Raw genomic sequence first — 24,879 nt, 5'->3', positions numbered from 1 at the left:
CAGCCAGGGATGGATTTGGGAAAAGCTGGTGGTGCCCACTGGGAACAAATCCTCAGCCAGGGATGGATTTGGGACAAGCTGGTGGTGCCCACTGGGAGCAAATCCTCAGCCAGGGATGGATTTGGGACAAGCTGGTGGTGCTCATGGGGAACAAATCCTCAGCCAGGGATGGATTTGGGAAAAGCTGGCAGTGCCCATGGGGAGCAAATCCTCACCCAGGGATGGATTTGGTTAAATCTGGTGGTGCCCACTGGGAACAAATCCTCAGCCAGGGATGGATTTGGGACAAGCTGGTGGTGCTCATGGGGAACTAATCCTCAACCAGGGATGGATTTGGGAAAAGCTGGTGGTGCCCACTGGGAACAAATCCTCAGCCAGGGATGGATTTGGGAAAAGCTGGTGGTGCTCAGGTGGAACAAATCCTCAACCAGGGATGGATTTGGGAAAAGCTGGTGGTGCCCACTGGGAACAAATCCTCAACCAGGGATGGATTTGGGAAAAGCTGGCGGTGCCCATGGGGAACAAATCCTCACCCAGGGATGGATTTGGGAAAAGCTGGCGGTGCCCATGGGGAACAAATCCTCAGCCAGGGATGGATTTGGGAAAAGCTGGTGGTGCCCACTGGGAGCAAATCCTCAGCCAGGGATGGATTTGGGACAAGCTGGTGGTGCCCACTGGGAACAAATCCTCACCCAGGGTTGGATTTGGGACACGCTGGCGGTGCCCAGCTGTTTCCCTGTGCAGGGCCATGGGCAGCACCCCGTGGGGAGCAGAGGCTGAGCCCTCTGGAGGCAGCGCAGCCTCTGAGGTTTCTCTTGCGTTGCAGGACGCGGGCGACGTCGCGAGAGGAGAAGAACCTGCAGAGCTTCCTGGAGCAGCCGCGGGAGAAGTGGGTGGAGAGCGCCTTCGAGGTGGACGGGCCCCACTACTACACGGTGCTGGCCCTGCACGTGTGTCCCCCGGAGAGGTGGAGAGCCATCCGCGGGGACATCCTGCGGCGCCTCCTCGTCACCTCCCACGCGCGCGTGGTGTCCCCGGGAGGGGCCAGCAGGTCAGTCCCCAACCCCTGGGCACCGGGCACGGGGCGCTGCGGGTCACTGGCACAGGGCTGCTGTGTCACTGGCACGGGGCTGCTGTGTCACTGGCACAGGGTCACTCGTGTCACTGGCACAGGGCTGCTGTGTCACTGGCGCAGGGCTGCTGGTGTCACCGGCACAGAGTCGCTCGTGTCACTGGCACAGAGTTGCTGGTGTCACTGGCACAGAGCTGCTGTGTCACTGGCACAGGGTCACTCGTGTCACTGGTACAGAGCTGCTGTGTCACTGGCACAGGGTCACTCGTGTCACTGGTACAGAGCTGCTGGTGTCACTGGCACAGGGTCACTCGTGTCACTGGCACAGGGTCACTTGTGTCACTGGCACAGAGCCACTCATGTCACTGGCACAGGGCTGCTGTGTCACTGGCACAGAGTCACTCGTGTCACTGGCACAGGGCTGCTGTGTCACTGGCACAGGGCTGCTGTGTCACTGGCACAGGGTCACTCGTGTCACTGGCACAGGGCTGCTGTGTCACTGGTACAGAGTCACTCGTGTCACTGGCACAGAATCACTCGTGTCACTGGCACAGAGCCACTCGTGTCCCTGGCACAGGGCCAGTTGTGTCCCTGGCACAGGGCCAGTTGTGTCACTGTTGCACCCACTCGTGTCCCTGGCACAGCTGTGGGGACCGTGTGTAGTTTACACCGGTGTTACCCCTCGGAGTAACCTTTGCTCTCAGTGCTGCAGAATCCCGGGTTGGGTTGGGAGGGACCCTGAAACCCTCAGAGTGCCACCCCCTGCCGTGGGCAGGGACCCCCCCACAGCCCAGGGACCCCCAGAGACCCCCCACAGCCCAGGGACACCCAGGGACCCCCACAGCCCAGGGACCCCCCCCCCAGCCTAGGGATGGACACCCAGGGGCAGCTCAGGGACCCCCCAGGTTGCTCCTGGCACTGTCCCTGAGTGGCTGCAGCTGCACCCCAGGGTGCTCTGAGCGGGACCATTCCATTCTGGAACCTTCTGGATGTTCCTGGGAGTGGATCAATGAGCTGATCCATGGAAACGATGCTTTTCCTGCTTCCTCCCCCCCGTCAGCACTGCAGCAGCTCCAGCTGTGAGCTGTGTCTGAGCTGTGTGCCTCACTCCCTGTTTGCCTTCCTTCAGAAGCTCCTTCTGGGCCCTTTGGATCAGCGCTCCAGCCTCCCTCAAACAGAAAAAGAGAAATAGAAGGCAAATGCCGTTGGTTTTTAAAAAGAAAAAAAAAAAATCAATAGCACTGTCAGGCACTTAAAGCAGGGGAATAAGTGGCTGTGCCTGCCTGACAAAGGCACAGCGTTTCCAGAGAGGGAAAGGGAATTCCAGTTTCTGAAAGGATGATTTGAAATAGCTGTCATAATTAGCAATCAGTTCATTGTTACTCTAAGTCACCTTACAGGGCATTCTTGTGCTGATGACGTTAATTAGGTGTTTGATAAAGACATTCCATTGTTGCACAAAGCCAGCATGAACCGGTGCTCCTGGAAAAGGGAGAGAGCCCTGCAAGGGGCTCCTCTGGTGATCTCTGTGCTGCTTCCAAGCTCCCCTGGCTCCTGTTCCCTATTTCCTGCATCCTGGGGTGTCTGGCAGCTCCTGGAGATGTCCTGGGGGCTCAGCGGGGTGCAGCTCTTCCCTGGGCTGGCAGAGCGAAGCTCAGGGTGGCTTTGCCGATTTTTAAACCCTCCCTAAATGTTCTGTTCCCTCCCCAAGCCCTGCTGTAATAAAATCATACTGGAACAGGCAGAGCCAGGAACTTGCAGTGAAGCACCCAACGTCTGGAATTCCAGGGGAACGTCGGGAATAGCGCTGGGGAATCGTGTCAAGGTTTATCCAAGGGCTTTCTTGAATCTCTGCAGACCGAGGGAGCACAAAGCCTCTCAGGAGCAGCCATGTGGCAGTTCTGATTTCCAGTCAGAGCAGTTCTGTGCTTAGTTATTCCTCTGGAAAATCAGCAAGAGGGCGATGGATGGCGAGAGGCTCTGCAGATAAGTGCCAGTATCTCGAATTTTAGGCTGAGGCAGAGAGGAAGCCACAGGCTGTGACACCAGGGTGGTGTCTGCGTGCAAAGGATTCAAATCAGCATTCCACGTTCAGGGTGTTGTCTGGGAGCAGCTCCTTCCCAGAACTCTGGGGTCAAGGCTGGGGACACTCAAGGGCTCAGTTCTACCTGTGCATCCCAAAACGGGGCAGGAGACACTGCAGGAACCCCCAGGACATCTCAGGGACAGGAGACACTGCAGGAACCCCCAGGACACCTCAGACAGGGACAGGAGACACTGCAGGAACCCCCAGGACATCTCAGACAGGGACAGGAGACACTGCAGGAACCCCCAGGACACCTCAGGGACAGGAGACACTGCAGGAACCCCCAGGACATCTCAGACAGGGACAGGAGACACTGCAGGAACCCCCAGGACACCTCAGGGACAGGAGACACTGCAGGAACCCCCAGGACATCTCAGACAGGGACAGGAGACACTGCAGGAACCCCCAGGACACCTCAGGGACAGGAGACACTGCAGGAACCCCCAGGACATCTCAGACAGGGACAGGAGACACTGCAGGAACCCCCAGGACATCTCAGACAGGGACAGGAGACACTGCAGGAACCCCCAGGACATCTGAAACAGGGACAGGAGACACTGCAGGAACCCCCAGAACATCTCAGACAGGGACAGGAGACACTGCAGGAACCCCCAGGATATCTGAAACAGGGACAGGAGACACTGCAGGAACCCCCAGGACATCTGAAACAGGGACAGGAGACACTGCAGGAACCCCCAGGACATCTGAAACAGGGACAGGAGACACTGCAGGAACCCCCAGGACACCTCAGACAGGGACAGGAGACACTGCAGGAACCCCCAGGACATCTGAAACAGGGACAGGAGACACTGCAGGAACCCCCAGGACATCTCAGGGACAGGAGACACTGCAGGAACCCCCAGGACACCTCAGACAGGGAGAGGAGACACTGCAGGAACCCCCAGGACATCTCAGACAGGGACAGGAGACACTGCAGGAACCCCCAGGACACCTCAGACAGGGAGAGGAGACACTGCAGGAACCCCCAGGACATCTCAGGAACAGGAGACACTGCAGGAACCCCCAGGACATCTCAGACAGGGACAGGAGACACTGCAGGAACCCCCAGGACACCTCAGACAGGGAGAGGAGACACTGCAGGAACCCCCAGGACATCTCAGACAGGGACAGGAGACACTGCAGGAACCCCCAGGACATCTCAGACAGGGAGAGGAGACACTGCAGGAACCCCCAGGACATCTCAGGAACAGGAGACACTGCAGGAACCCCCAGGACACCTCAGACAGGGACAGGAGACACTGCAGGAACCCCCAGGACATCTCAGACAGGGAGAGGAGACACTGCAGGAACCCCAGGACATCTCAGACAGGGACAGGAGACACTGCAGGAACCCCCAGCACATCTCCAAAAGCTGAGGATCTGCTGGTGATCTGAATCCCTGGAAGTCCTGGGGAGGTGCAGGAACGCTCTGCATTCCCTCCTTCCGAGGCAGCAAATCCCACCCATTCCCTGTCCTGTGCTCCTCAGCTGCACCAGCCGGGGTCACACGGATTTGGGGGGAATTGAGCCAAGAAGAGCTGCTGGCTCTGCCAGGAGTGATGGTACCACAGTACAGGGGGAGATGCTCAGCCCCTCCCTCGTTTTGGAAACTCCTCCCATTTAAACCCAAAGATTAAATTACCAGAATGGATCCAAGTTCTGGGTTTGTTCCATTTTTGTAAATATAATTTGCAGATTCCAAAGAGCTGAATCGAGTGTTCGTTGTTACCGAACCACAAATTCTGCCAAAAAAAACGCCAAATTCCGTAGATGTTTTTTCAGCATAGCTTTCATCTGGAATTTGGGAGGAAAAGACCCTTTTGATTTTATTTTTATTTTTTTCCCCTTTTGCTCTTCACTGTGACCTTTCTAAAACCCTCCTGGCAGGAATGAAACACTCCAGAAGGTAACAACCAGCCCTAACCCACGAGGGCCTTTCAGTTTTCAATTAGAGGAGCGGACTCCAATGAGATCAAACCCGTTCACATGAAAAGAAAAACCTCTCTTGCAGTATTTGGGAGGCCAGAATTAGCCTCGCTCCAAGTTGCTCTTCATCCCGTGGAAATTTAGTCACCTTTACTAATTGGTTTTCCCTGAAATAATTAAGCTGAGCTGCCCGAGCAGGCTGCCACCTACTAAGATTCTAAGGGCACACACACAAATGGAACCTTTCAATAACAGCAGAAAAATGTTCATTTTTTCCCCCCCTTTTTTTTTTTTATTTTTATTTTCACAGAGGTTCTTCTGATCCAGCTCCCAGCTGAAAGAGCGGAGAGAAGAGACCCCTTTGTTTAATTTCTTACTTTTTATACATTTGTGGGTCTAGCAGAAGATTGGCTTTTTGGGGTTTCCACCCCTCAGCCTCAGTGGCCAGACCAACTGTCAGTTACAATTGTTTTCGGGTTAGAAATATGCAAACAAAGGACAGAGAATGAAAAACAAAGGATTTGTTTATGTTACTTCTGTGGGAAAGGTAGAAAACTGCTCTAATATTCTACAGTAACTAAAAGATCTGGCTCCATTTGTGAAAATCAAAAGGCTAATAAAGAAACTCAGAAAAACCAGGGTAACATCTCACCCTTTTAACTTTCAAAAAAGAAAAAACAGAAAAAGAAAAATGAACAAATTTACAAAGGGAATATATACAAATTCAATCACTGTCTGTGGAGGAATCATCAGAGTGATCACTCGAGGATTCATCCACTTGGTGGTTTTCAAAGTCCCAATGTGAGGCAGGTTGCAGCTGGGATCCCCGGCTGTGTTGCTGACTCGCAGCAGCAGCAGATCTGGGTGCATTAAAAAAAAAAGAGGTTTTTTTTTGTTTTTCCCGAGCTCTGAAGCGTTGAGCAGGAGGCAGCACGTGATGGGGCAGATGCACCTGAGGAGCGCAGGCGGGAGAATTCCAAAGCCCTGAGAGCTGCTGGCAGCTCGGCCTGCCTTGCCACGACCTGTTGGTGATTAATCCTGCCGCCTCTGTCCCAGCACGGCACCTTTTAGGGCATTCCAAACCCGGGCGCTGGATTTCCTGGAGAAATCCTTTCCTGGCGGGAGAAGAACCAAGGAGATATTAAATGGAAATTCCTCCCTTCCTTCAAGGACGAGAGATTTCCCTCGGAGTCTCGCGGGAATGTGTTTCTGAGTTGGGGTCGCAGAGCTGTCATGTCGCTGATCCCCCCGTGTGTCACGCCTGGATTTGGCGATCCCTTCACCATCTGCGCACAAACCAGGGCTGCACACCGCCTCCTCCCCGCCCTGCTCTTGCCTTCCCCGTGTGGTCTGAGCCCCCCAAGTCCCCTCTGTGCCCTTCCCTTCCCGTGCAGGGAGCTTTTCCTGGCGCGTCTCGCGCAGCCCAGCTGTGCCCAGCCTCGGGAGCTGCTGCTGGGGGGATCTCGGCTGGCCAGGGACGCTCCTTCCCGGCCTGTCACCGGTGGGCTCTGGCCAGGGACGCTCCTTCCCGGCCTGTCACCAGCAGGCTCTGGCCAGGGACGCTCCTTCCCGGCCTGTCACCAGCGGGCGCTGGCCAGGACGCTCCTTCCCGGCCTGTCACCAGCAGGCTCTGGCCAGGGACGCTCCTTCCCGGCCTGTCACCGGCGGGCTCTGGCCAGGGACGCTCCTTCCCGGCCTGTCACCGGCGGGCTCTGGCCAGGGACGCTCCTTCCCGGCCTGTCACCGGCGGGCTCTGGCCAGGGACGCTCCTTCCCGGCCTGTCACCGGCAGGCTCTGGCCAGGGACGCTCCTTCCCGGCCTGTCGCCGGCGGGCTCTGGCCAGGGACGCTCCTTCCCGGCCTGTCGCCGGCGGGCTCTGGCCAGGGACGCTCCTTCCCGGCCTGTCGCCGGCGGGCTCTGGCCAGGGACGCTCCTTCCCGGCCTGTCACCGGCGGGCTCTGGCCAGGGACGCTCCTTCCCGGCCTGTCGCCGGCGGGCTCTGGCCGTGGCGGCTCCCGTGCTGGTTTCAGGTGGGTTTTCAGAGCCCCCCCGTGAAGGGGTTAACTGCAGGCTGCTTCTCTCCTGGCAGACTGGCAGACAGGGCAGTGAAGGAATACGCCACGTACCGCTCGGGGCTGCTCTTCTGGGCGCTGGTGGATCTCATTTACAACATGTTCAAGGTAAGGACAGAGCTGCAGCTGCTTCCTTACCCCGGCAGTTACGGGAGTTGGGAACCGAAATCAGCGTTTGAAAGCCCTTTTTCTCCGAGATCCTTGGGAACAAAACTTCACAGAATCCCGGGGTGGGTGGGAAGGGACCTTAAATCCCATCCAGTGCCACTCCTGCCATGGCAGGGACAGCTTCCACTGTCCCAGGTGCTCCAAACCCTGTCCAGCCTGGCCTTGGGCACTGCCAGGGATCCAGGGGCAGCCACAGCTGCTCTGGGCACCCTGTGCCAGGGCCTCAACACCCTCACAGGGAAGGAATTTTTCCTTCTTTTTTCTTCTGCACCTTGTAAAAGCACAAAGGCCACAAGAAGCTGCCTGTGCAGTTCAGCAGCTGAGGAATTGAGAGACTTTTCCAGCTGGCAGCGCTCCTTTATTGTGTTTTTGTTTATTTTCCCTGTTCACTGTTGGTGGAAGGATGGGCACTCCAGGCTGTGCCAGGGAAGTGGTTGGGTGAGGAAGGAGGAGGCAGGGGCAGAAGGAAACCTGCAGCTTCCAAAGAGGCTTCAGTTCTCAGGGTGAGGAAATGCCTGGGGCCTTGTTTCGTCCTGTAAAAAAAGCCCGTGGAGCTGCCGCTGGGGAATTGTTTTCTCCGTTGGTCGTTTGCAAGAGGCAGGGATGGAAATCCAGAGAGAAGGCACCGGGGTTTGCAGTAACTTTTCTTTTGTAATGAAATGCTCCTTTTTGGGCTGATTTGGTGTCTCCATGCCCTGTCAGAAGGTGCCTACCAGTAACACAGAGGGAGGCTGGTCCTTCTCTCTGGCCGAGTTCATCCGACACAACGACATGCCGATCCACGAGGCTGCAGACAAGGCCCTGAAAACCTTCCAGGAGGAATTCATGCCAGTGGAGACGTTTTCTGAGTTTTTGGATGTGGCTGGTGAGTGTTGGCCTGCCCTTTTATAGGCTGCCTTTGTGCCAGCAGCATTCCTGAGCCCTGGGGCCGGGAGAGCGGGGATCAGCGGTGCCCAGCCACACCTGGGCAGCCCCAGGCAGGAAAACCCCCCCCTGCCCCCTTAAACATCTGCAGCACAGCTGGAAGCTGCTCTGGGGGTTGGAGGCTGAGGAGCAGATGCGAGCACGCAGCAGTTGGGTGCAGCCAGAGTCGCTGCCCGAGGATTTTGGTGCCTCCAGGAGTCAGGAGATGCTGCGGGGAAGCTGAAGCTGCTCTTCTCCCAAAATCTGTACCCCAGGCCAGTCTCTCCCTGCCCAGCACAGGGAGCAGAGCTGGCTCCCTGGAGCTGCCCAAGAGCAGCTCCATATGGATTGAATGTTCCATTAAATTCACATTTCACTCCCTCCTGCACAGGCACCTGACAGGGTTTTACCCTCTTGATGCCCAGCCCTAAAATATCCCTGCAGCTGTCAGCAGCTCACACGTGGCACAAATCCCTCCTGGGGCAGGACAAACACCCTGCTGGGGCTGATCGTTCTCCCTCGTCTTCTTCTCTTCCCAGGACTCCTGTCAGAAATCAACGATCCCGACAGCTTCCTCAAGGATCTCTTGAACTCCATCCCCTGAGCCGCCAGCACGGAGCAGCTTTGGGCAGAGCCTCCATCGCTTGCCTTCCACCCCTCTGTGTCCCTCCTCGTGCAGTCTGCCCCTTCCCCGAGGAGTGCTGCAGTTTCTTTTTTTTTGTTGGGATTTTTGTTTTGTTTTGGTTTCTCTTTCTTTCCCCCCACCCCCCCCTTTTTTTTTTTTTTTTTTTTAATTTTCTACAATTTTTCTTCGAGGAGTGATTTGGAGTTTAGATTTGTTTTATCTTGTGTTTCAACGCTTCTATCTGTAAAGCCTTGTGCATTCAAGCTGTTTTGAAAGAACTTGTACAGAGAGAGGAATCCAACCCAGTAAATCTTAATGCTTTAGTGTGCACCTCTTTGAAGTTAAATAAACCGAACAAATGGGTAAGCTGGGCTTGACTAGTGCTTGAACCAGGCCTGAATGCCGAGGTGTTCCTCACATCCTCCTGCAGAGCTGCTGCTCTGCCCAGCCCTGGGCCTGCAGCAGGGAGCGGCCAGGCCAGGGTCTGTGTGGGGCTGGAGCCTCGGGGGCTCTGCAAGGACAACTTAACTTCCCTTCCCCTTCCCTTCCCCTTCCCTTCCCCAGCAGCTCCGTGTCTCCTCCATGAAGTGTCCAGGGCCTCTCCTGGCTCCCTCCCAGGCTGGATCCAAAGTTCGCTGTGCCTCTGATGGGTGTCCCTTGTCTGGGGCTGTTCCTGTCCCTGTCCCCTCCCCAGGGCTGCTCCTGTCCCTGTTCTCATCCCTGTCCCCTCTCTGGGGCTGTCCCCATCCCTGTCGCCTCCCCAGGGCTGCTCCTGTCCCTGTTCCTGTCCCTGTCCCCTCCCCAGGGCTGCTCCTGTTCCAATCCCTATCCCCTCTCTGGGGCTGTTCCCATCCCTGTCCCCATCCCTGTCCCCTCTCTGGGCACCCTTCAGCTGCAGCCAGGGCAGCCCCAGAGCCCTGCCCAGCCCCGCTGCAGCCCTGCATGCCCAGCCCCAGCCCAGCGCTGCTCCCCACCTGTGCATGCTGGTAACTCCCCTGGCACACTCCTGCTGACACCTGGTGAGGCTGGAATCTAATAAAGCTCTCCCTGGCTTCCTCGTCTCTGTTTGAACTTGAATTTCCCAGCACGGTCCCGTCCCAGGAATAATAACAATCATCATAATAATCATAATCATCATAATAATAATAATTTGAGAGGCTGAATAACTCCCCAGCCCTTTGGTGCCTGTTGTGAGCGTTGGCCACGCGCTGGGGTCGGCAATTAGCAGGGGGTGAAGGTGCCGTGGTTTTGTTCTCACCTCCGTGGGGGCTGATGTGGCTCCTGGCAGCTGCAGCTGCTGCTGGGGAGGAGAATGGGCAGGAAATGTCCTGGAGAGGTTTGGGTTGGTGAAACTGGTGAGGTTTGGGTTGGTTAAACTGGGGCGGTTTGGGTTGGTGAAATGTCCCAGGGATGTTTGTGTTGGTGAAATGTCCCAGGGATGTTTGGGTTGGTGAAACTGGGGCGGTTTGGGTTGGTGAAATGTCCTGGAGAGGTTTGGGTTGGTGAAATGTCCTGGAGAGATTGGGTTTGGTTAAACTGGAGAGGTTTGGGTTGGTGAAATGTCCCAGGGATGTTTGGGTTCGTGAAATGCCCCCCAGAGGTTTGGGTTGGTGAAACCAAGGATGTTTGTGTTGGTGAAATGTCCCAGGGGGGTTTGTGTTGGTGAAATGCCCCCTGAGGTTTGGGTTGGGGTCCCACGGGGGTCTCAGGGTGTGCTGGTGGCTCAGCCTGGCCCTGCAGGAGGGGGTCTGTGGGTTTGGCTCTTTGGAGCAGAGTCCTGCACCTCTGCTGCCCTGGGAGCACATCGGAGAGCCGGCACACACCGCTGCAGGCCCTGCAGGGTCAGGGCTCCGTGCTCTCTCCAAACAGCTCCTGGCTGCTGCGGGGCGGCTGCAGGAGGCACTCGGGGCACTGAGGGCACTCAGGACACTTGGGGCACTGAGGGCACTCGGGACACTCGGGACACTCAGGGCACTCCGGGCACTCGGGACACTCAGGACACTTGGGGCACTCGGGACACTCGAGGCACTCAGGACACTCAGGGCACTGAGGGCACTTGGGGCACTCAGGACACTGCCACCCCTCCCGGAGCTCCCGGAGCGCTGGGATCCAGACTTTGGGCTTCTGTGTGTTCTCAGCGTGGCACAGGGCAGCGACCCCAGCGGCTTTGGGCTTTGTGTGACGGGGAGCGGTGAAGGTCTGGGAGCTGGCAGGAGCACCAGGCTCCTTCCTCCCCTGCCCAGTCCTTCCTGACAAAGCCAAACTCTTCTCCTGCAGCCGCAGCCTCGGGTGCCCTCAGCTCCTGCCCAGCTTTGCCTCCCTGGCCAAGGAAGCATCTGCAGCTTTCCCAGCACAGCTCAGGGTGAAAATCCTGCTTTGCTCCGCTTGTGCTGGCACAGATCTTCTCTAAGAACATGTCCAGCTGCTGCAGGAGCCCGTGAAGTTTCTGACAGGAAAATCCCTGCGTCTCCCCCGCCTCAGTGGGGTCAGCAGATCCCGGGAGCAGATCATGGTCACCGCTTGTCCAGCATCAATGACAACGAGGAGGCGGCACCTTGGAGGGAGGAGTGGAGCTCTGCTCCCACAAGCAGCTCCTCAGAGCTGTCCTGGTGGCTTTGCAGAGGCCCAAGATGCGTTTTGGAAATTAAAGGTGCTGCAAGCAGATCCTCCCTGCCCAGGGCTCGGCAGGGCTCTGATCCGTGGATGAGCCAGAGCTGAAGAGGTGGGAACATCCTGGGGGTGCTGAAGGTGACAACAACAACCCCAGCAGATGTGGAGAGGGACGAGAACAAAAGGAAAGGTTTTGGGAAAGTTTCAGCTGGTCCAGGCCGCACAGAGAGGCTCCAACATTCCCAGTGCTGCACAAAGGCAAAGAGCCGCAGGCTCCAAAATCCGCTGGAATGGGGCTGGAAAGTCAGCAAAGGCCTTGGGGAGTTTGTTACTTTAATTAGGAATGGGAAGACCGAGGGGAAAATGTCTCAAAATGGATGAAATTACTCAAAGTGATGAACTGAACCACGAGCTGAACAACAGAGAGTCAACCCCCTCTCAAAAAAAGAAGCAGTTCCTTTGCCAAAGGTGTTATTTGGGGGGAAAAAAACCTCCTTTGTGATGCAGGAGAGCCTGGACGAGCTGTGGGATTGCTTTGAACCTGTGAGCAGGATCTCCCGGAATTTCTGACGTCCCTGCGCCGGGCCGGGCTCCAGGATTTAATTAATGTGGGGATTAATTAAACCCGGGGAGAGCAGTGACCTGCTGAGCCCCCCACACCTGCTGCAGGTGACACGGAAACCTGACCTTCCCTGCTAGTCCGTGACGGTTTCCTTGTCCTGCTGCCTCCTCCCTCTGTAATTCCCTTTTCCAGCTCTTCTGGAAGAGCAGCACAGCTGAGCTCCGTCCCCGCCGGGATGGGATGGGAACCTCCCCTGCTCCTCCCTGCTCCTTTCTGCTCATCTCTTCTCCTCTCTGCTCCTTTTTGCTCCTCTCTTCTCCTCCCTGCTCCTCTCTTCTCCTCCCTGCTCCTCTCTTCTCCTTTTTGCTCCTCTCTTCTCCTCTCTCCTCCTCTCTGCTCCTCTCTCCTCCTTTCTTCTCCTCCCTGCTCCTCTCTGTCTCTTCCCAGCCCAATTCTCCTGAAATTCCTCGGAAGTGTTTTCAAACACACCAACACGCAGCGCTCCGCGATGCTCCAGGGCCACAAAAGATTCCCTGGACTTTTTCCGATGGAGGAAAATCATTTTTTTGCTCCCTGGACGTTCGTCTGTGGCACCTTTGAGGGCACGGCGAGGGTGGAGGAGCCTCGAGGGACACAGTGGGGACGTCTCGGGGTGCAGCGCCCCAGGCCTGGATGGAATCCCAGGTTTTCCTCCAGGAATGTCGCGCCAGGCTCCGCAGGAACGAGGATCTGGCCCTGGTGCAAGGTGTAAATCCTCTGCTGTGTTCCCTGCTCGCCCTCGGGACAGCCCAGAGCTCATTCCCGGTCAGTTCACACCCTGGGGAGCTCAGGGACCAAACAGCACAAAGCCACCGAGCCCCGAGCGTGACCAGGCAGGTTTGGAGCTGCTCTGGAGCCCAAGGAGCTCCCAAAACACCCCAGAGACCTCCCGAGGCCCAGGGGGTGTCTTTAGGAGCCACCCTTGGGTCACGTTTCTGTTCCCTGATGAGGAAATGGGGACTGGCCTTGGCTCGTTCCCATTGCAGGTGGGGATGATTCACAGCTCATGGAGTGGAGGATCCGGGGAAAAGCGGGCTCTGAGCTCACCAGGAGCGCTGGAGGAGCTGGGGGTGAGGTGAGCACAATGTCACACCAGGGATGTCCCCCCTGGGACACCAATGGGAAAAGGCGGGTGAGACCACCTGAACCCCCAGGAATAATCACTCCCTTGTTCCCAGGAGGGAAAGGAATGATGATTAAACCCCTCTTTGCAGGATTTGTTTGCAGGATCGATCCCAGGACTGATCCCAGCCCTTCCCACGGACAGCTGGGGAGGAACCAGCTCCAGCCCTTTTATCCAGACCCAGGAGATCAGCACTCCTCTCCCAAAGGGGAATGGAGGAGAAGAAAGATGCTTTTGGGTAAATTTATCACTGAAATGGTACAGAGGATGTGGAGGGGAGGCTCCTGTGCTGTGTTTTAGGCCCCATCCCGGGCTGGGGAGGTTTTGGGATGTGTAAGGAGGTCTGGATCTGCCTCTGGGAAGATTTTCTGCTCCTGGTGCTTATTCAGCCTTTCCCGAGCAGGATCCTCCCGTGCTCGGCGCTGCTCCCGCAGGTCCCAGGCTTGGAGTGGGAATTCCATCCTCCCTCCCGTCCCACGGGGATTTTCTCCCTTCCCCCCTGATCCCGGGAGGGATCAGACTCGTTCCTGCTCCCTGACCTGCACACCTGGCTGCTGCGGAGCTCTGCTGCCCCTTCCCTTCCCGCTGCGAGCCTCAGGCACCTCCCGCTGGATTCCCTGCTCCAAAATTCAGAGTTTTTCTTCTGGAAAGGAGAAGTCCCCACCCCGGCACTCCTCAGCCTGACTCAGCCCGGTCCCTCTGTGGGTGAATCACGGCTGGGGGAGAACCAAACCAAACCAAACCAAACCAAACCTGGGGTGACCTCCAGCTCCTCGGGGATCCACGAACGTCCCCGGAGCCGCAGGAGGAGCGGGAATGATCGGAGAGCCCAGCTCTGCCCCTTCTGGGGCTGCTGCCATCAATCCCTGCTGGGATTCTTCTGCCCCTGGAGAGGCAGGATGACACTTCCCCTCCAGTGGGGAGGTAAAAAAGGGAAATGCCAAGCAGAAATCGGGAAAATCCAGGTGTTCGTGGCTTAAGTTCAGCTTTGACGTGCGGAGAGAGGCCGAGCTTTAAAAAAGGATTAATGTCAAGAACAGCGTGTTTATTCTTGGCTGCTCTTGCCAGGGATGTTGGGTCTGACGCTTTTCCCATTTTCCCCATTTTTCCCCCCTTTCCCTGCCGCGGGGTGAGGGCAGAGGGAGTTGTGATTTGGGGAGGAGGCTGAGGGGAGGCAGGAGCCCCTCTCATCGAAGGCGGCGGCGCCTCGGAGGGAGAGCGCTCTGCCCTAACGGTGATGACCCGATAATTAACTGCTGTTAATCATCAGCCCGCTTGCTCTTTCCCAGCTGTTGCGCCAGCGGGACCTCAGTGACCCCCGGCCCCCGCCCTGGGCTGTGCCAGGGCTGTGCTGGGCTGTGCCAGGGCTGTGCCAGCGCTGTCCCGGGCTGTGCCAGCGCTGTCCCGGGCTGTCCCAGACTGTGCCAGAGCTGTCCTGGGCTGTCCCAGCGCTGTCCCGGGCTGTCCCGGGCTGTCCCGGGCTGTCCCAGACTGTGCCAGAGCTGTCCTGGGCTGTCCCAGCGCTGTCCCGGGCTGTCCCGGGCTGTCCCGGGCTGTCCCAGGCTGTCCCAGCGCTGTCCCGGGCTGTCGCAGCGCTGTCCCCGGCTGTCCCTGGCTGTCCCCGGCTGTCCCTGGCTGTCCCCGGCTGTCCCAGCGCTGTCCCGGGCTGTCGCAGCGCTGTCCCCGGCTGTCGCAGCGCTGTCCTCAGCCCGGGGTGGGAGGTTGGGGTGGGAGAGGGCTCAGGACGCTCCGGAGGAGGCTGAAACCCTCTGGGCCTTGGCACAAGTGCCAGCCCCGTGCTCAGCCCCGCCGGGTTTGGGGCTGGCCCTGGCCGTGCCACCGCAGCCCGGGGTCTGTGTTTGGGTTTAATCCCCGCAGTTTCTCCCCGGCCGCGGTTTTTTAATCCCATTTAACGATCTAGCAGGGCCGCGCCGCAATCCCGGCCGCAATCCTTTAATTATCGCTCACGTTCGACGGCAACGAGCTGCTGCTGCCAGCGGGTGACATCGGGCACCGGAGGCACCTCCGAGCACCGGGTCACTCGCTCCCTTTCCCTTCCCGCTGCTCTCAGCGGCTTCTGCAGCAGCGCTCCCCAGCCCGGGGCTGGGACACAGGGGAGGGGACAGCTCCAGGGCCGCGGGGGACACCGGCACCGCGGGGACGGGCAGAGCATCCCCGGGCCGGGGAACCGGAGACATCCAGGTGTGATGTTCGTGTCCCTGAGAGCTCCGGGTGTGATGTGCCCGTGTCCCTGAGAGATCCAGGGGTGATGTGCCCGTGTCCCTGAGAGCTCCGGGTGTGATGTGCCCGTGTCCCTGAGAGCCCCGGGTGTGATGTGCCCGTGTCCCTGAGAGATCCAGGGGTGTCCTTGTCCTCGTGTCTCTGTCAGTGCTCCAGGTGTGATGTCCCTATGTCCCCGTGTCCCTGTCAGTGCCCCAGGTGTGATGTCCTTGTCCCTGTCAGTGTCCCAGGTGTGATGTCCTTGTCCCCGTGTCCCTGTCAGTGTCCCAGGTGTGATGTCCTTGTCCCTGTCAGTGCCCCAGGTGTGGTGTCCTTGTCCCTGCCAGTGCCCTTTGTGATGTCCCCGTGTCCCTGTCAGTGTCCCAGGTGTGATGTCCCTATGTCCCCGTGTCCCTGTCAGTGCTCCAGGTGTGATGTCCTTGTCCTCGTGTCCCTGTCAGTGTCCCAGGTGTGATGTCCTTGTCCCTGCCAGTGCCCTTTGTGATGTCCCCGTGTTCCTGTCAGTGTCCCAGGTGTGATGTCCTTGTCCCTGCCAGTGCCCTTTGTGATGTCCCCGTGTCTCTGTCAGTGTCCCAGGTGTGATGTCCTTGTCCCTGTCAGTGCCCTTTGTGATGTCCCCGTGTCCCTGCTGGGTGACAAGAGGGGGACAGGAGGGAGATGCCGGGGGGCGCTCAGGCCAATCCCAGCCCCGCATTCCCGATCCGCTCCCAGTTCCATCCCAGTTCCATCCCAGTTCCATCCCAGTTCCATCCCAGCTCCATCCCAGCTCCCACCAGGGACCTTTCCCTCGCCCTCCGTGTCCCGCGAAACCTGCCGGGCCAAACCCCGCGGCGCGAGCGAGGAGAACCAGCCACGGGCCCCTGGAAGCGAGGATTGAACCGGGAGCTGGAAACAAATCCCAGTTCAGCCCAGTTCAACCCTCCCCAGCGCCCGGAGCTTCGGTGCCGCCCAACCCAGCAGAGTCTGGGGGCAACAACGAGAAAGAAATCATTTGCTCTGTTAATTTAAAACTCATTAAATTAATCGGGTCAGGGCCCGCTTGCTGCCTTCAGAAGGAAGAGTTGGAGCGCTCTGGGGTTGAGGGCACGGCCGGATCCCGGGAGCAGCATCCCGGGATTATCCCGGCGGTGCCGCCGGAGCCGCCCCCGCCCCGGGACGCGCCCGGGCACCTGTCCGGGCCCATCGCCGCATATTTGCCGCTCTACTCAACGCGGATGCAAATGTTTGGTTCCCAAGGAAGCGGAGGGCGCTGCCGCCGTCTCCACGGAAATTCCGGCGCGTCCCGAGCGCGGATGCGCCGCTCGGCAGCTTTCATCTCCTGCCGAGCTCAGCCGCCTCTCGGGGCTGCAGCTCTGCTTGCGAAACGCTGGCTCCTGTGCAGGGAGGAGATGGGCCCTGGGCTGGGAGGGGAGCGGGTGTGCCGAGCCCAGCCCCGCCCGTGCGCCCCGGATCCTGCGTTCCCTGTTCTGCATCCCTCCCAATCACCCCAAATTCTGCATTCCCAATTCCTGAACCCCAAATTCTGCATTCCCGATCCTTGTATCCCTCCCGCACACCCCAAATTCTGCATTCCCAGTTCCTGCATTCCCAATTCCTGCACCCCGAATTCTGCATTCCCAATCCCTGTATTCCCAATCCTTGCATCCCAAATTCTGCATTCCTGATTCCTGCATCCCAAATTCTGCATTTCCAGTCCCTGCACCCCGAATTCTGCATTCCCAATCCCTGCACCCCGAATTCTGCATTCCCAATCCCTGTATTCCCAATCCTTGCATTCCCGATTCCTGCATTCCCAATTCCTGCACCCCGAATTCTGCATTCCCAATCCCTGTATTCCCAATCCTTGCACCCTGAATTCTGCATTCCTGATTCCTGCATCCCAAATTCTGCATTTCCAATCCCTGCACCCCGAATTCTGCATTCCCAATCCCTGTATTCCCAATCCCTGCACCCCGAATTCTGCATTCCTGATTCCTGCATCCCAAATTCTGCATTCCCAATCCCCGCACCCCGAATTCTCCGCTGCCGGGCTCGTGCAGCCCTCGGCTGTGCAGGAACATCCTCTCTCCTCGGGCTGGATCCGTTTTGTGCTCCTGGCGCCCATAACCGTGCTCAAACGTGATTTTTGTCACTGCGGGGATAAAACCCGCCAGGAAGGCGCTGGGTTTGGGCAGCAGCTCCTCTCTCCCGTGAGCTGATGGGACAGGGAGGAGACAAACTGGGGGAGAAAACTCTTTTTGGGGAGGAAAAACCTCCTTTAGGGGCAGAAAAGGTGCAGGGAGGAGAAGCTGCTGCTGCGTGGAGCTCACCCCTCCCGCGCACTGCCAGCGGCAATCCCACGCACAATTCCTGCTCCCAGCACCATCCCAAGGCTTCCCCTGAACGGGGAAACCACCGCGGGGACCCACCCGGCCCCTCCCGGCCGGTGACCCTCGGGTGCTCCCGTGGGGCTGAGTCACCCCGGGAGTGGCCGGGGCTGTCCCCGAACCCCGCTCTCCTCCCGTGCCAGGGCCCGGCCGGGCGGCGCTGCTCCCCAGCCCGATCCTCAATAAAATAAAACCCCAAAAAGGCGCTGCTGGAGTGGGAAAGGGTTCGCTGGCCAAAAACGCAGCTGGGATGAGGTTGGTGCCACCACCCTGCTGATATTCGTGCCCCATCGTGGGTGAAAAAGAAGCGTTTTTGGGTGCGGTGTTAAAATTCTGCTGGTTTCAAACACCTTCACTCGGGGAAGGTTTGAGGAGAGAGTGCAGGGAGCCATTCCGGGTAGAGCCGATGCCTCGGGGTTCGATCTTTTGTGTTTTCCGTGTTTTTGCACTCCCGCGGTTCTTTAGTGCGTGACTCCCAACTGCACACGCAGCCTCAGCTGCTGCTCTCCCGTTTGGGTCACACACAACAATTCCTCTCCCGCCCATCCAGGACTCCATCCCTGTGGAGAACAGGGGGAACACAAGGATCGCTCCCCGCTCCGGGCCGGGTTCCAGGGAGGTTTTGCCGAGCTCCCTGCGATGCCCTAGGATTTTATCTTTTGTGTTTTCCGTGGTTTTGTGCTCCCGCGGTTCTTTGGCGTGTGACTCCCAACTGCACACGCAGCCTCAGCTGCTGCTCTCCCGTTTGGGTCACACACAACAATTCCTCTCCCGCCCATCCAGGACACCTCGCTGCCTCAGGGCCCGAGGGATGGGAACAGAAGGGAGCTGGGGCAGCGAACTTGGGGTGAATGACTTCATCAGCTGCGGCTGTCATTGGAGCGTTAACCCCCGATGTGCAAATGGAGCCAAGGGACCCAAGTGTGAAACCCGAGAGCCGGGGTCCAGTTTTGGGTGCAGCCCCTGGGGGCTTCACCTGCCCCCGATGTACCTGAGGGCCCCTCAGGAAATAAATAAAAGCAGTTGTGATTTTTATTCCATTAATTTTATCTGGTTTTGGGCGGAACCACAGGGCTGCAGCCCAAGGAAGAGGCTGAGGGAGGGTGAGAGGATGAGGCCTCACCTGGATGTGAGAAAATCCCAGCCCAGCAGGAGCTCCCGAGGTCACTGAGGGGCGTTTTGGGAGCCTGGGGAGTTTTGTGGGAGTTAAACCAGAGGAATTTTGCTTGTTTTAGAAGGAGGTTTGTTCAAACACAGGAACCAAGTCCGAGGTGATGCCATCAGCCCCGGCACAGAACGGGAGCCCTGGGGATGGGTTTGGGTGGGTTTGCCTGGAAAATGGTCACTTCACCGAGGAGAAAAGAACTTTCTGAACCAACAGAGCCTCAAGAGATGCGACCAACCCCGGGAAAGTTAACGTTAAAAATCCCAGCCAGCGTAGAGAGCGGCCCTGAAAACGCTCACCGAGGTTTGGGAGCTGCCAAAAGGAAAAGAAAAACGGGTGTGAAACCAAACCCGAGGGCTGGGATTTGGGTGAGCCCAGGTTTGGGTGGAGCAGCTGGGAGCAAACCCATCCCCGGTGCGCTGTTATCACCCGGTGATACCCCTGAGCTCAGGGCCAGCCGCATTTCCCTGTCCGGACAGGAAAGGGCTCATCAGCGCCCCGTTATTTATTGTCCCTAATTGGCAGGCGGCGGGGAGCTCTCCCGGGCAGGGATCGCAGGAATTCCCGGCAGGAATTCCGGGCAGGAATGTCCTGGCACTGGCCGGGGCCGCCGAGCCCTCTCGGGGTTCCCATCTCACCCAGCCCGAGCTTAATTAATTTCTGCCATTAATTCGTGGGGATTCAGCGAGGCCACAGCCCAGCGGGACCCGGGGGTGACCGTGACCAGGGCAGGGCAGGGCTGGCCTTCATTAGGAAATGATTAATTAGATTTAATGAGGCGTTGGTGGATCCAGGGAGCTGCCAGATCACGGGGCAGGTACCGAACCCTTCATCACCTGGTTTATCACCCCCCGGCTGCTTTCCTGCTTCTCCAAGGGGAAAAAATAATAATAAAAAAATTAAAATAAAGCTCGGCTGGATTTTTCCCACCACGGGGGGTTCTGAAATCACCTGGCTCCTCCCAGCACCGGCAGCGAGGATGGAGATCCATAAAATCCCGGCGCAGTTTGGGTCGGAAGGGACCTTAAAGGTCAGCAAAGGGCAGCGGCTCCTTCCCCTGTCCGGGGGGGTTCCGAGCCTTGGAATGTCCCAAATTTGGGACAAGCCCTCCCCTGGCCGGCCGCGGCCCCCAGGAACACCCTCAGCATCGGCACCTCCAGCCCATCCTCGCCTTTTCCCCGCGTTCCTGCGGGCTGCAGCGGGGCACAAAGCACGGGAACACTTCCCGGGAGCCGCGGGGTGCTGGACGGGAATGTGCTGAGAGCCAAAACCACCCAGGGGCTTCTGGAGCCCCAAACACAAACCCGGCTGAGGAGGCTTGGTGCTGGGAGAGAGACAAATCCTTCAGGTGTTTCTTTGAGTCATCCTTTTAATGAAGCGCCTCCACCCAGCGCATCTATTATTTCATTTTATTTTTTTTTCCAGGAGGCGCTGGCAAAACACGGGTTGGTAGCACATGAAGAGAGCCCTTTGAAGAGCCGTGGTTTCGGTGCTGAGCGTGGCTGGAGGTGCTGGTGGAGTTTCAGCAGGTGGGGTTGAATAAATATAAACCGACATCAAGATATAAATATAAATATGCACACATATACACGGGTGTTACATATAAACATATAAATATAAATATGCATAAACGTGCAAAACTATAAATATAAATATACACACATACGCAAGGGTGCAACATATAAACATAAATATACATAATATACGGATGTACAAAACTATAAATATAAATATACACACATACGCAAGGGTGTTACATATAAACATATAAATATAAATATGCATAAACGTATAAATGTACAAAACTATAAATATAAATAAATATACACAAACATACAAGGGTGCAACGTATAAATATATAAAAATATAAGTACACACAAACACACAAAGTTACAAACCAGATAAATATAGATAATATGAATATACTGAAATACAAAGCATATAAATATATATATAAAAAAATAAAATAAATAATTAATTTAATCAATTAATTTAAATATAACCTGGCGATCCCCACGGTTTTATTTCAGAAATTACACCTGGGTAAGCAGCGTCCCTGCAGCCTGGCTGAGAGCTGTCCCTGTGCTTCCCTTGCATCGTTCCGTGCCCGGCAGAGCGAGGCAGCGATCACATCATTCAATTAAACAATATCCTCTGATTGCCCGCAGGTCCGGGAGCAGCAGTTGGGAAACGCTCATTTAATAACTTAATTATTATAATATCAGCATTATTTAGCACTTAGGCAGGGCTCTGCTTCGGGATAACGAAATCCACGGTTTATAATTTAGTCTGATCTGACCTAATCGTGCGATCGTGGGATCACGGAGTGTTGAGGGATTGGAATGGACCTTAAAGATCATCAATTCCCACTCCCCCAGGCTGCTCCAGGCCTTCTCCAGCCCGGCTTTAAAAGCTTTGGGGCATCCACAACTCCTCTGGAAAACCTGCGCCAGGCTCTCCCCACCCTCACAGGGAAGAACCTCTGCCCAATATCCAACCAAAATCTCCTCTCCTCCAGCTTGCCCCCATTCCCCCCTGGCCCCGTCGCTCCAGTTCCCGGTGCAGAGTCCTCCTCCGGCTGTCCTGCAGCTCCTTCACCCCCTGGCCGAGCGCTGATGTCCCCACAGCCGCTCCTCCTCTCCAGGCCGAGCATTCCCAGCCTGGCTCCATGGGGGATCAGCATGGGATTGAGAACTCTGGACAGCCAGCAGCACGGATGCAAGGCCGCGGGCCTGCACCTCATTCCCTGGACGTTTGGCCATTAATGCGGGGACCCCTGAGGGCTCTGGAGCCCCTTCAGACCGGGGGGCTCCCCAAAAATCGCCGCCCGTCCCCCCCCGAACCCCGCGCAGGGGACACGTGGAGGGATGGGCGGCTGCGGCACCGCGGGGCGGGGCCATGCAAATGAGAGGCGTGGCTACGGAAACGAGAGGCGTGGCTATGGAAATCCAGCACGGGAGCAGTGCCGCGGAGGCGTGTCTATGCAAATGAGCCACCGGGATGGGGTAAGGGGCGTGGTCATGGGCGTGTGGGCGTGGTTTGGTGCGTGGGCAGGGTCTCGGTCCCGCCCCGAGCCCTCAGAGCGCGGCGCGGCGGCGGCCGCAGAGACAGCGGCGGCACCGGCGCGGCCGCTCCATCACCGCCGGCACTGCCGGCCCTTCCGCCACAGCCGGCGCCTCCATCGCCTCCCCCTCCGCCATGAACTCGCTGCTTTTCGGGGAGATGGCCCGCGCCTTCTCCCCCACCGCCGCCGCCGCCTCCTCCTCGTGCCCGCTGGGCCCCGGCGGCGGCGGCCCCGCGGCGGCCGGGGGGGGCCCGCCGGTGACGGCGGCGCTGCGGAACGACCTGGGCTCCAACATCCACCTGCTCAAGGGGCTGAACGTGCGGTTCCGCTGCTTCCTGGCCAAGGTGCACGAGCTGGAGCGGCGGAACCGGCTGCTGGAGAAGCAGCTGGCGGCCCAGCAGAGCGAACGCGACCGCCGGCTGCGCTACAAGACCTTCTCCCGGGACCAGGCGGTGCAGACGGACGGCGGGACCCCGCCGCTGGTGCCGCCGCCGGGCCCCGGGCACGGGGCGCTGCCCTCGCCGCCGCACTACGGGCGCCTGCCCGGCACCATCTGGAGCTACACCCAGGTGCGGCGAACCGGCGGCGGCGGCCTGGAGACCGTGCAGGGCCCCGGCGTGTCCTGGGTGCACCCGGACGGAGTCGGGGTGCAGATCGACACCATCACCCCCGAGATCCGCGCCCTCTACAACGTGCTGGCCAAAGTCAAGCGGGAGCGCGACGAGTACAAGAGGAAGTGAGTGATGGGGGATGCGGGCGGTCCGCGCTGCACTGCGGGGAAACGGGGCCAGCCCTCCCCGGGAGCGCTCGGGGACAGCGCGGCGGACGCGGGCACCGCGCTCCTCCTCCGCGGGGGTCTGGGGGGCTTTTCTTCGGGGAGGGGTGGGGGGGTTTGAACCTCATCTTGGTACCCAGAAAACTGTGGGATCCATCCCTGGGAGGGATGGAGAGCCCGGATCTTGCAAGGAGCATTGTCAGCTCAACTTAAAAAAAAAAAAATTCCATATATATATATTTTTTTTTTTTTTTTTTGAAGGGGAATAATCCGTTATTAATATTGCGTCCTAAATTTAGCTCGCCTTCTTTTTTTTTTTTTTTTTCGGTCTGATTACTCCAGTAGTCGGCTGTGCGTGCCAGCTCCCCCAAATTAGCTCAGTGCTGCAATATTTGGGTTGCAAACACTGCAGGGCAGGGTTTGCGCTCCGAGATGCTGCTCGGAATTAGCCAAAACAAAAGCCTTTGTAAGGCTCGCTGGTCTGGAGGTCTCCCCTGGCCTGTGGCAAGCCCCGGGGTTGGAATGGTGATGGATGGCGTTCCACTGGATTGCTGCTTGGCTGTGGCAGAGATGGAGGCCAGAGGAGGGGAAAAAAAAAATGTAGTTGTGCTTCTGCAGGGAGATTCCTGCATTGTCTGAGGAGCTGCTGCCCTTCGGGGCTGGCGTGGGCTCTCTCGGCTGGAGTTCGGGAGTATTTAGCCTTTAAATGCATTTCCTGCTCGCCCAGCCGGGGTTTTTTCCTGCAGAACGCCCCGGCTCCGTTCTCATTTTCCGCATTTCCCGGCCCTGTGGCCTGTGGAGCGTGGCCGGCTCCCTTCTGCCCGGGTTTGCGGACTGCAGTCAGCTCTCTGCACACCTCAGGTCAGCAGCGGCCGCTTTTTGTAAGAACTTCCCCTGCTGAAATCACCCCGGCTCGGAGACATTTTCTAGGCAGCTTTGACCGCCCCAAAGTGGGGATCTGTGGCCTGTTCCGCGGCCGGTGCCTCTCCTCGGAGCTCTGGCCCTCCTGGGCTGGAGAAAAGGAGCTGCTCTCTGTTTTGCAGCTCGGAGTGACGGCTGCCGTGGTGGCACCGGGCTGCTTTTGGTTTCTGTAGCCGCTCCCGAGGAATGGGAGGAGGAGCGGGGGGCAGAGGAAGTGGTGCCGTGGGGAAGGGGGATGCCACCACAGTGTGGGTTGTGTCACCAAAACTTGGGGCTGCTTCTCCTTTTCCATGGTACTTGATTTATTCCTGCTTCTGGGGGAAGAGGAGACCTGTGGGCCTTCGGGTTCAGCCTTTCTGCTGATACAAATTTGATTTTTCTGCCTTTACTCGCTTGTGTAGGGCACGTTTTCCCCCCATACTCTATGCTCTTGCGCACTCAGGGGTTGCATAAACCAGATAAATTCAGTGGAGCAAAGGGGAACCTCAGATCTTACTCCTGCCCTTGAAAGAGGGTTTTGTTATTAAAAAAATAAAAGTGATTAACATGTATCAACACGTTCCATGTTAGTGATGTAGTATCTGCAGTGTTTTATGGATGCTCGCTACTCTGGAACTGCAATTGGTCACTCTTCCATGACCTTCAGTCCCACATGGACAGCACACTCTCGTTTTTGGGGGATTGGCTTTTTCCTCTGGGGCCTTGAGCTGCCTTGGGCAAGCTCGGGGAGCAAGGTTGTGCTGTTTGAGTTTCCTGCTGGCAGCCAGGTGAAGCAGCTGGGTTTAACTCTGTGAGCTCTGCGTGTTGCAGGGTTTATCAGCTTTCCTGCGGGGCTGGGGATGGGGTTTGTTGGTGCAGGGCTGGCCTGGCACCCCTCTGTGTGTGTGTGTGTGTGCCTGCACTAAATGTGCTCCTTGGGGTTCTCTTACCTTGCTCTGATCCCTTTGATGCTCCTGATTTATTTAGGGAGATGAGTTCCAGGTGGAACAGGAGCCTTGTGCCTGTCTCCTGGTGGGGCTCCTGGGGCTTGTGGAGAGCTGGGCGTGAGCACGGGTGCGTGATCTGGAAAAGAAATTGAAAAGAAATGGAAAGAAAAGGAAAAGAACCTTTTATTGCTCAATCTGAGAGCCAGCAGAGCCTTTGTGGAGCAGCCAGGCCTTG

General features: G+C 57.6%; 2 protein-coding genes and 1 long non-coding RNA gene across 4 annotated transcripts in view; all 3 read left to right on the top strand.

Annotated features, from left to right (window-relative positions):
* Positions 1-9,218, top strand: part of UBR4 (ubiquitin protein ligase E3 component n-recognin 4) — a 92,161-nt gene extending 82,943 nt beyond the window's left edge. For both annotated transcript variants that reach the window (XM_040084719.2, XM_058423343.1), the window contains 4 exons: positions 827-1,051; positions 7,174-7,264; positions 8,027-8,189; positions 8,767-9,218. In XM_040084719.2, the coding sequence (XP_039940653.1) occupies positions 827-1,051; positions 7,174-7,264; positions 8,027-8,189; positions 8,767-8,831 (544 nt within the window). In that variant the 3' untranslated portion in view covers positions 8,832-9,218. The remainder of the gene's footprint in view (positions 1-826; positions 1,052-7,173; positions 7,265-8,026; positions 8,190-8,766) is intronic.
* Positions 9,219-12,976: 3,758 nt separating this feature from the next.
* Positions 12,977-14,223, top strand: LOC120762360 (uncharacterized). Its single transcript, XR_005703887.2, has 3 exons — positions 12,977-13,138; positions 13,278-13,424; positions 13,590-14,223. It is a non-coding gene; the product is annotated as an uncharacterized LOC120762360 (long non-coding RNA).
* A 7,933-nt stretch (positions 14,224-22,156) lies between these two features.
* IFFO2 (intermediate filament family orphan 2) overlaps positions 22,157-24,879 on the top strand; it is a 43,012-nt gene continuing 40,289 nt past the window's right edge. The window contains exon 1 of the mRNA XM_040084520.1: positions 22,157-22,758. Within this exon, the coding sequence (XP_039940454.1) occupies positions 22,157-22,758 (602 nt within the window). The remainder of the gene's footprint in view (positions 22,759-24,879) is intronic.

This window comes from Hirundo rustica, chromosome 22 (genome assembly GCF_015227805.2).
Source record: "Hirundo rustica isolate bHirRus1 chromosome 22, bHirRus1.pri.v3, whole genome shotgun sequence".
NCBI classification, from domain to species: Eukaryota; Metazoa; Chordata; class Aves; order Passeriformes; family Hirundinidae; genus Hirundo; species Hirundo rustica.
The sequence above is the reverse complement of the archived record's forward strand: the minus strand, read 5'-3'. Positions and strand labels throughout refer to the sequence as shown.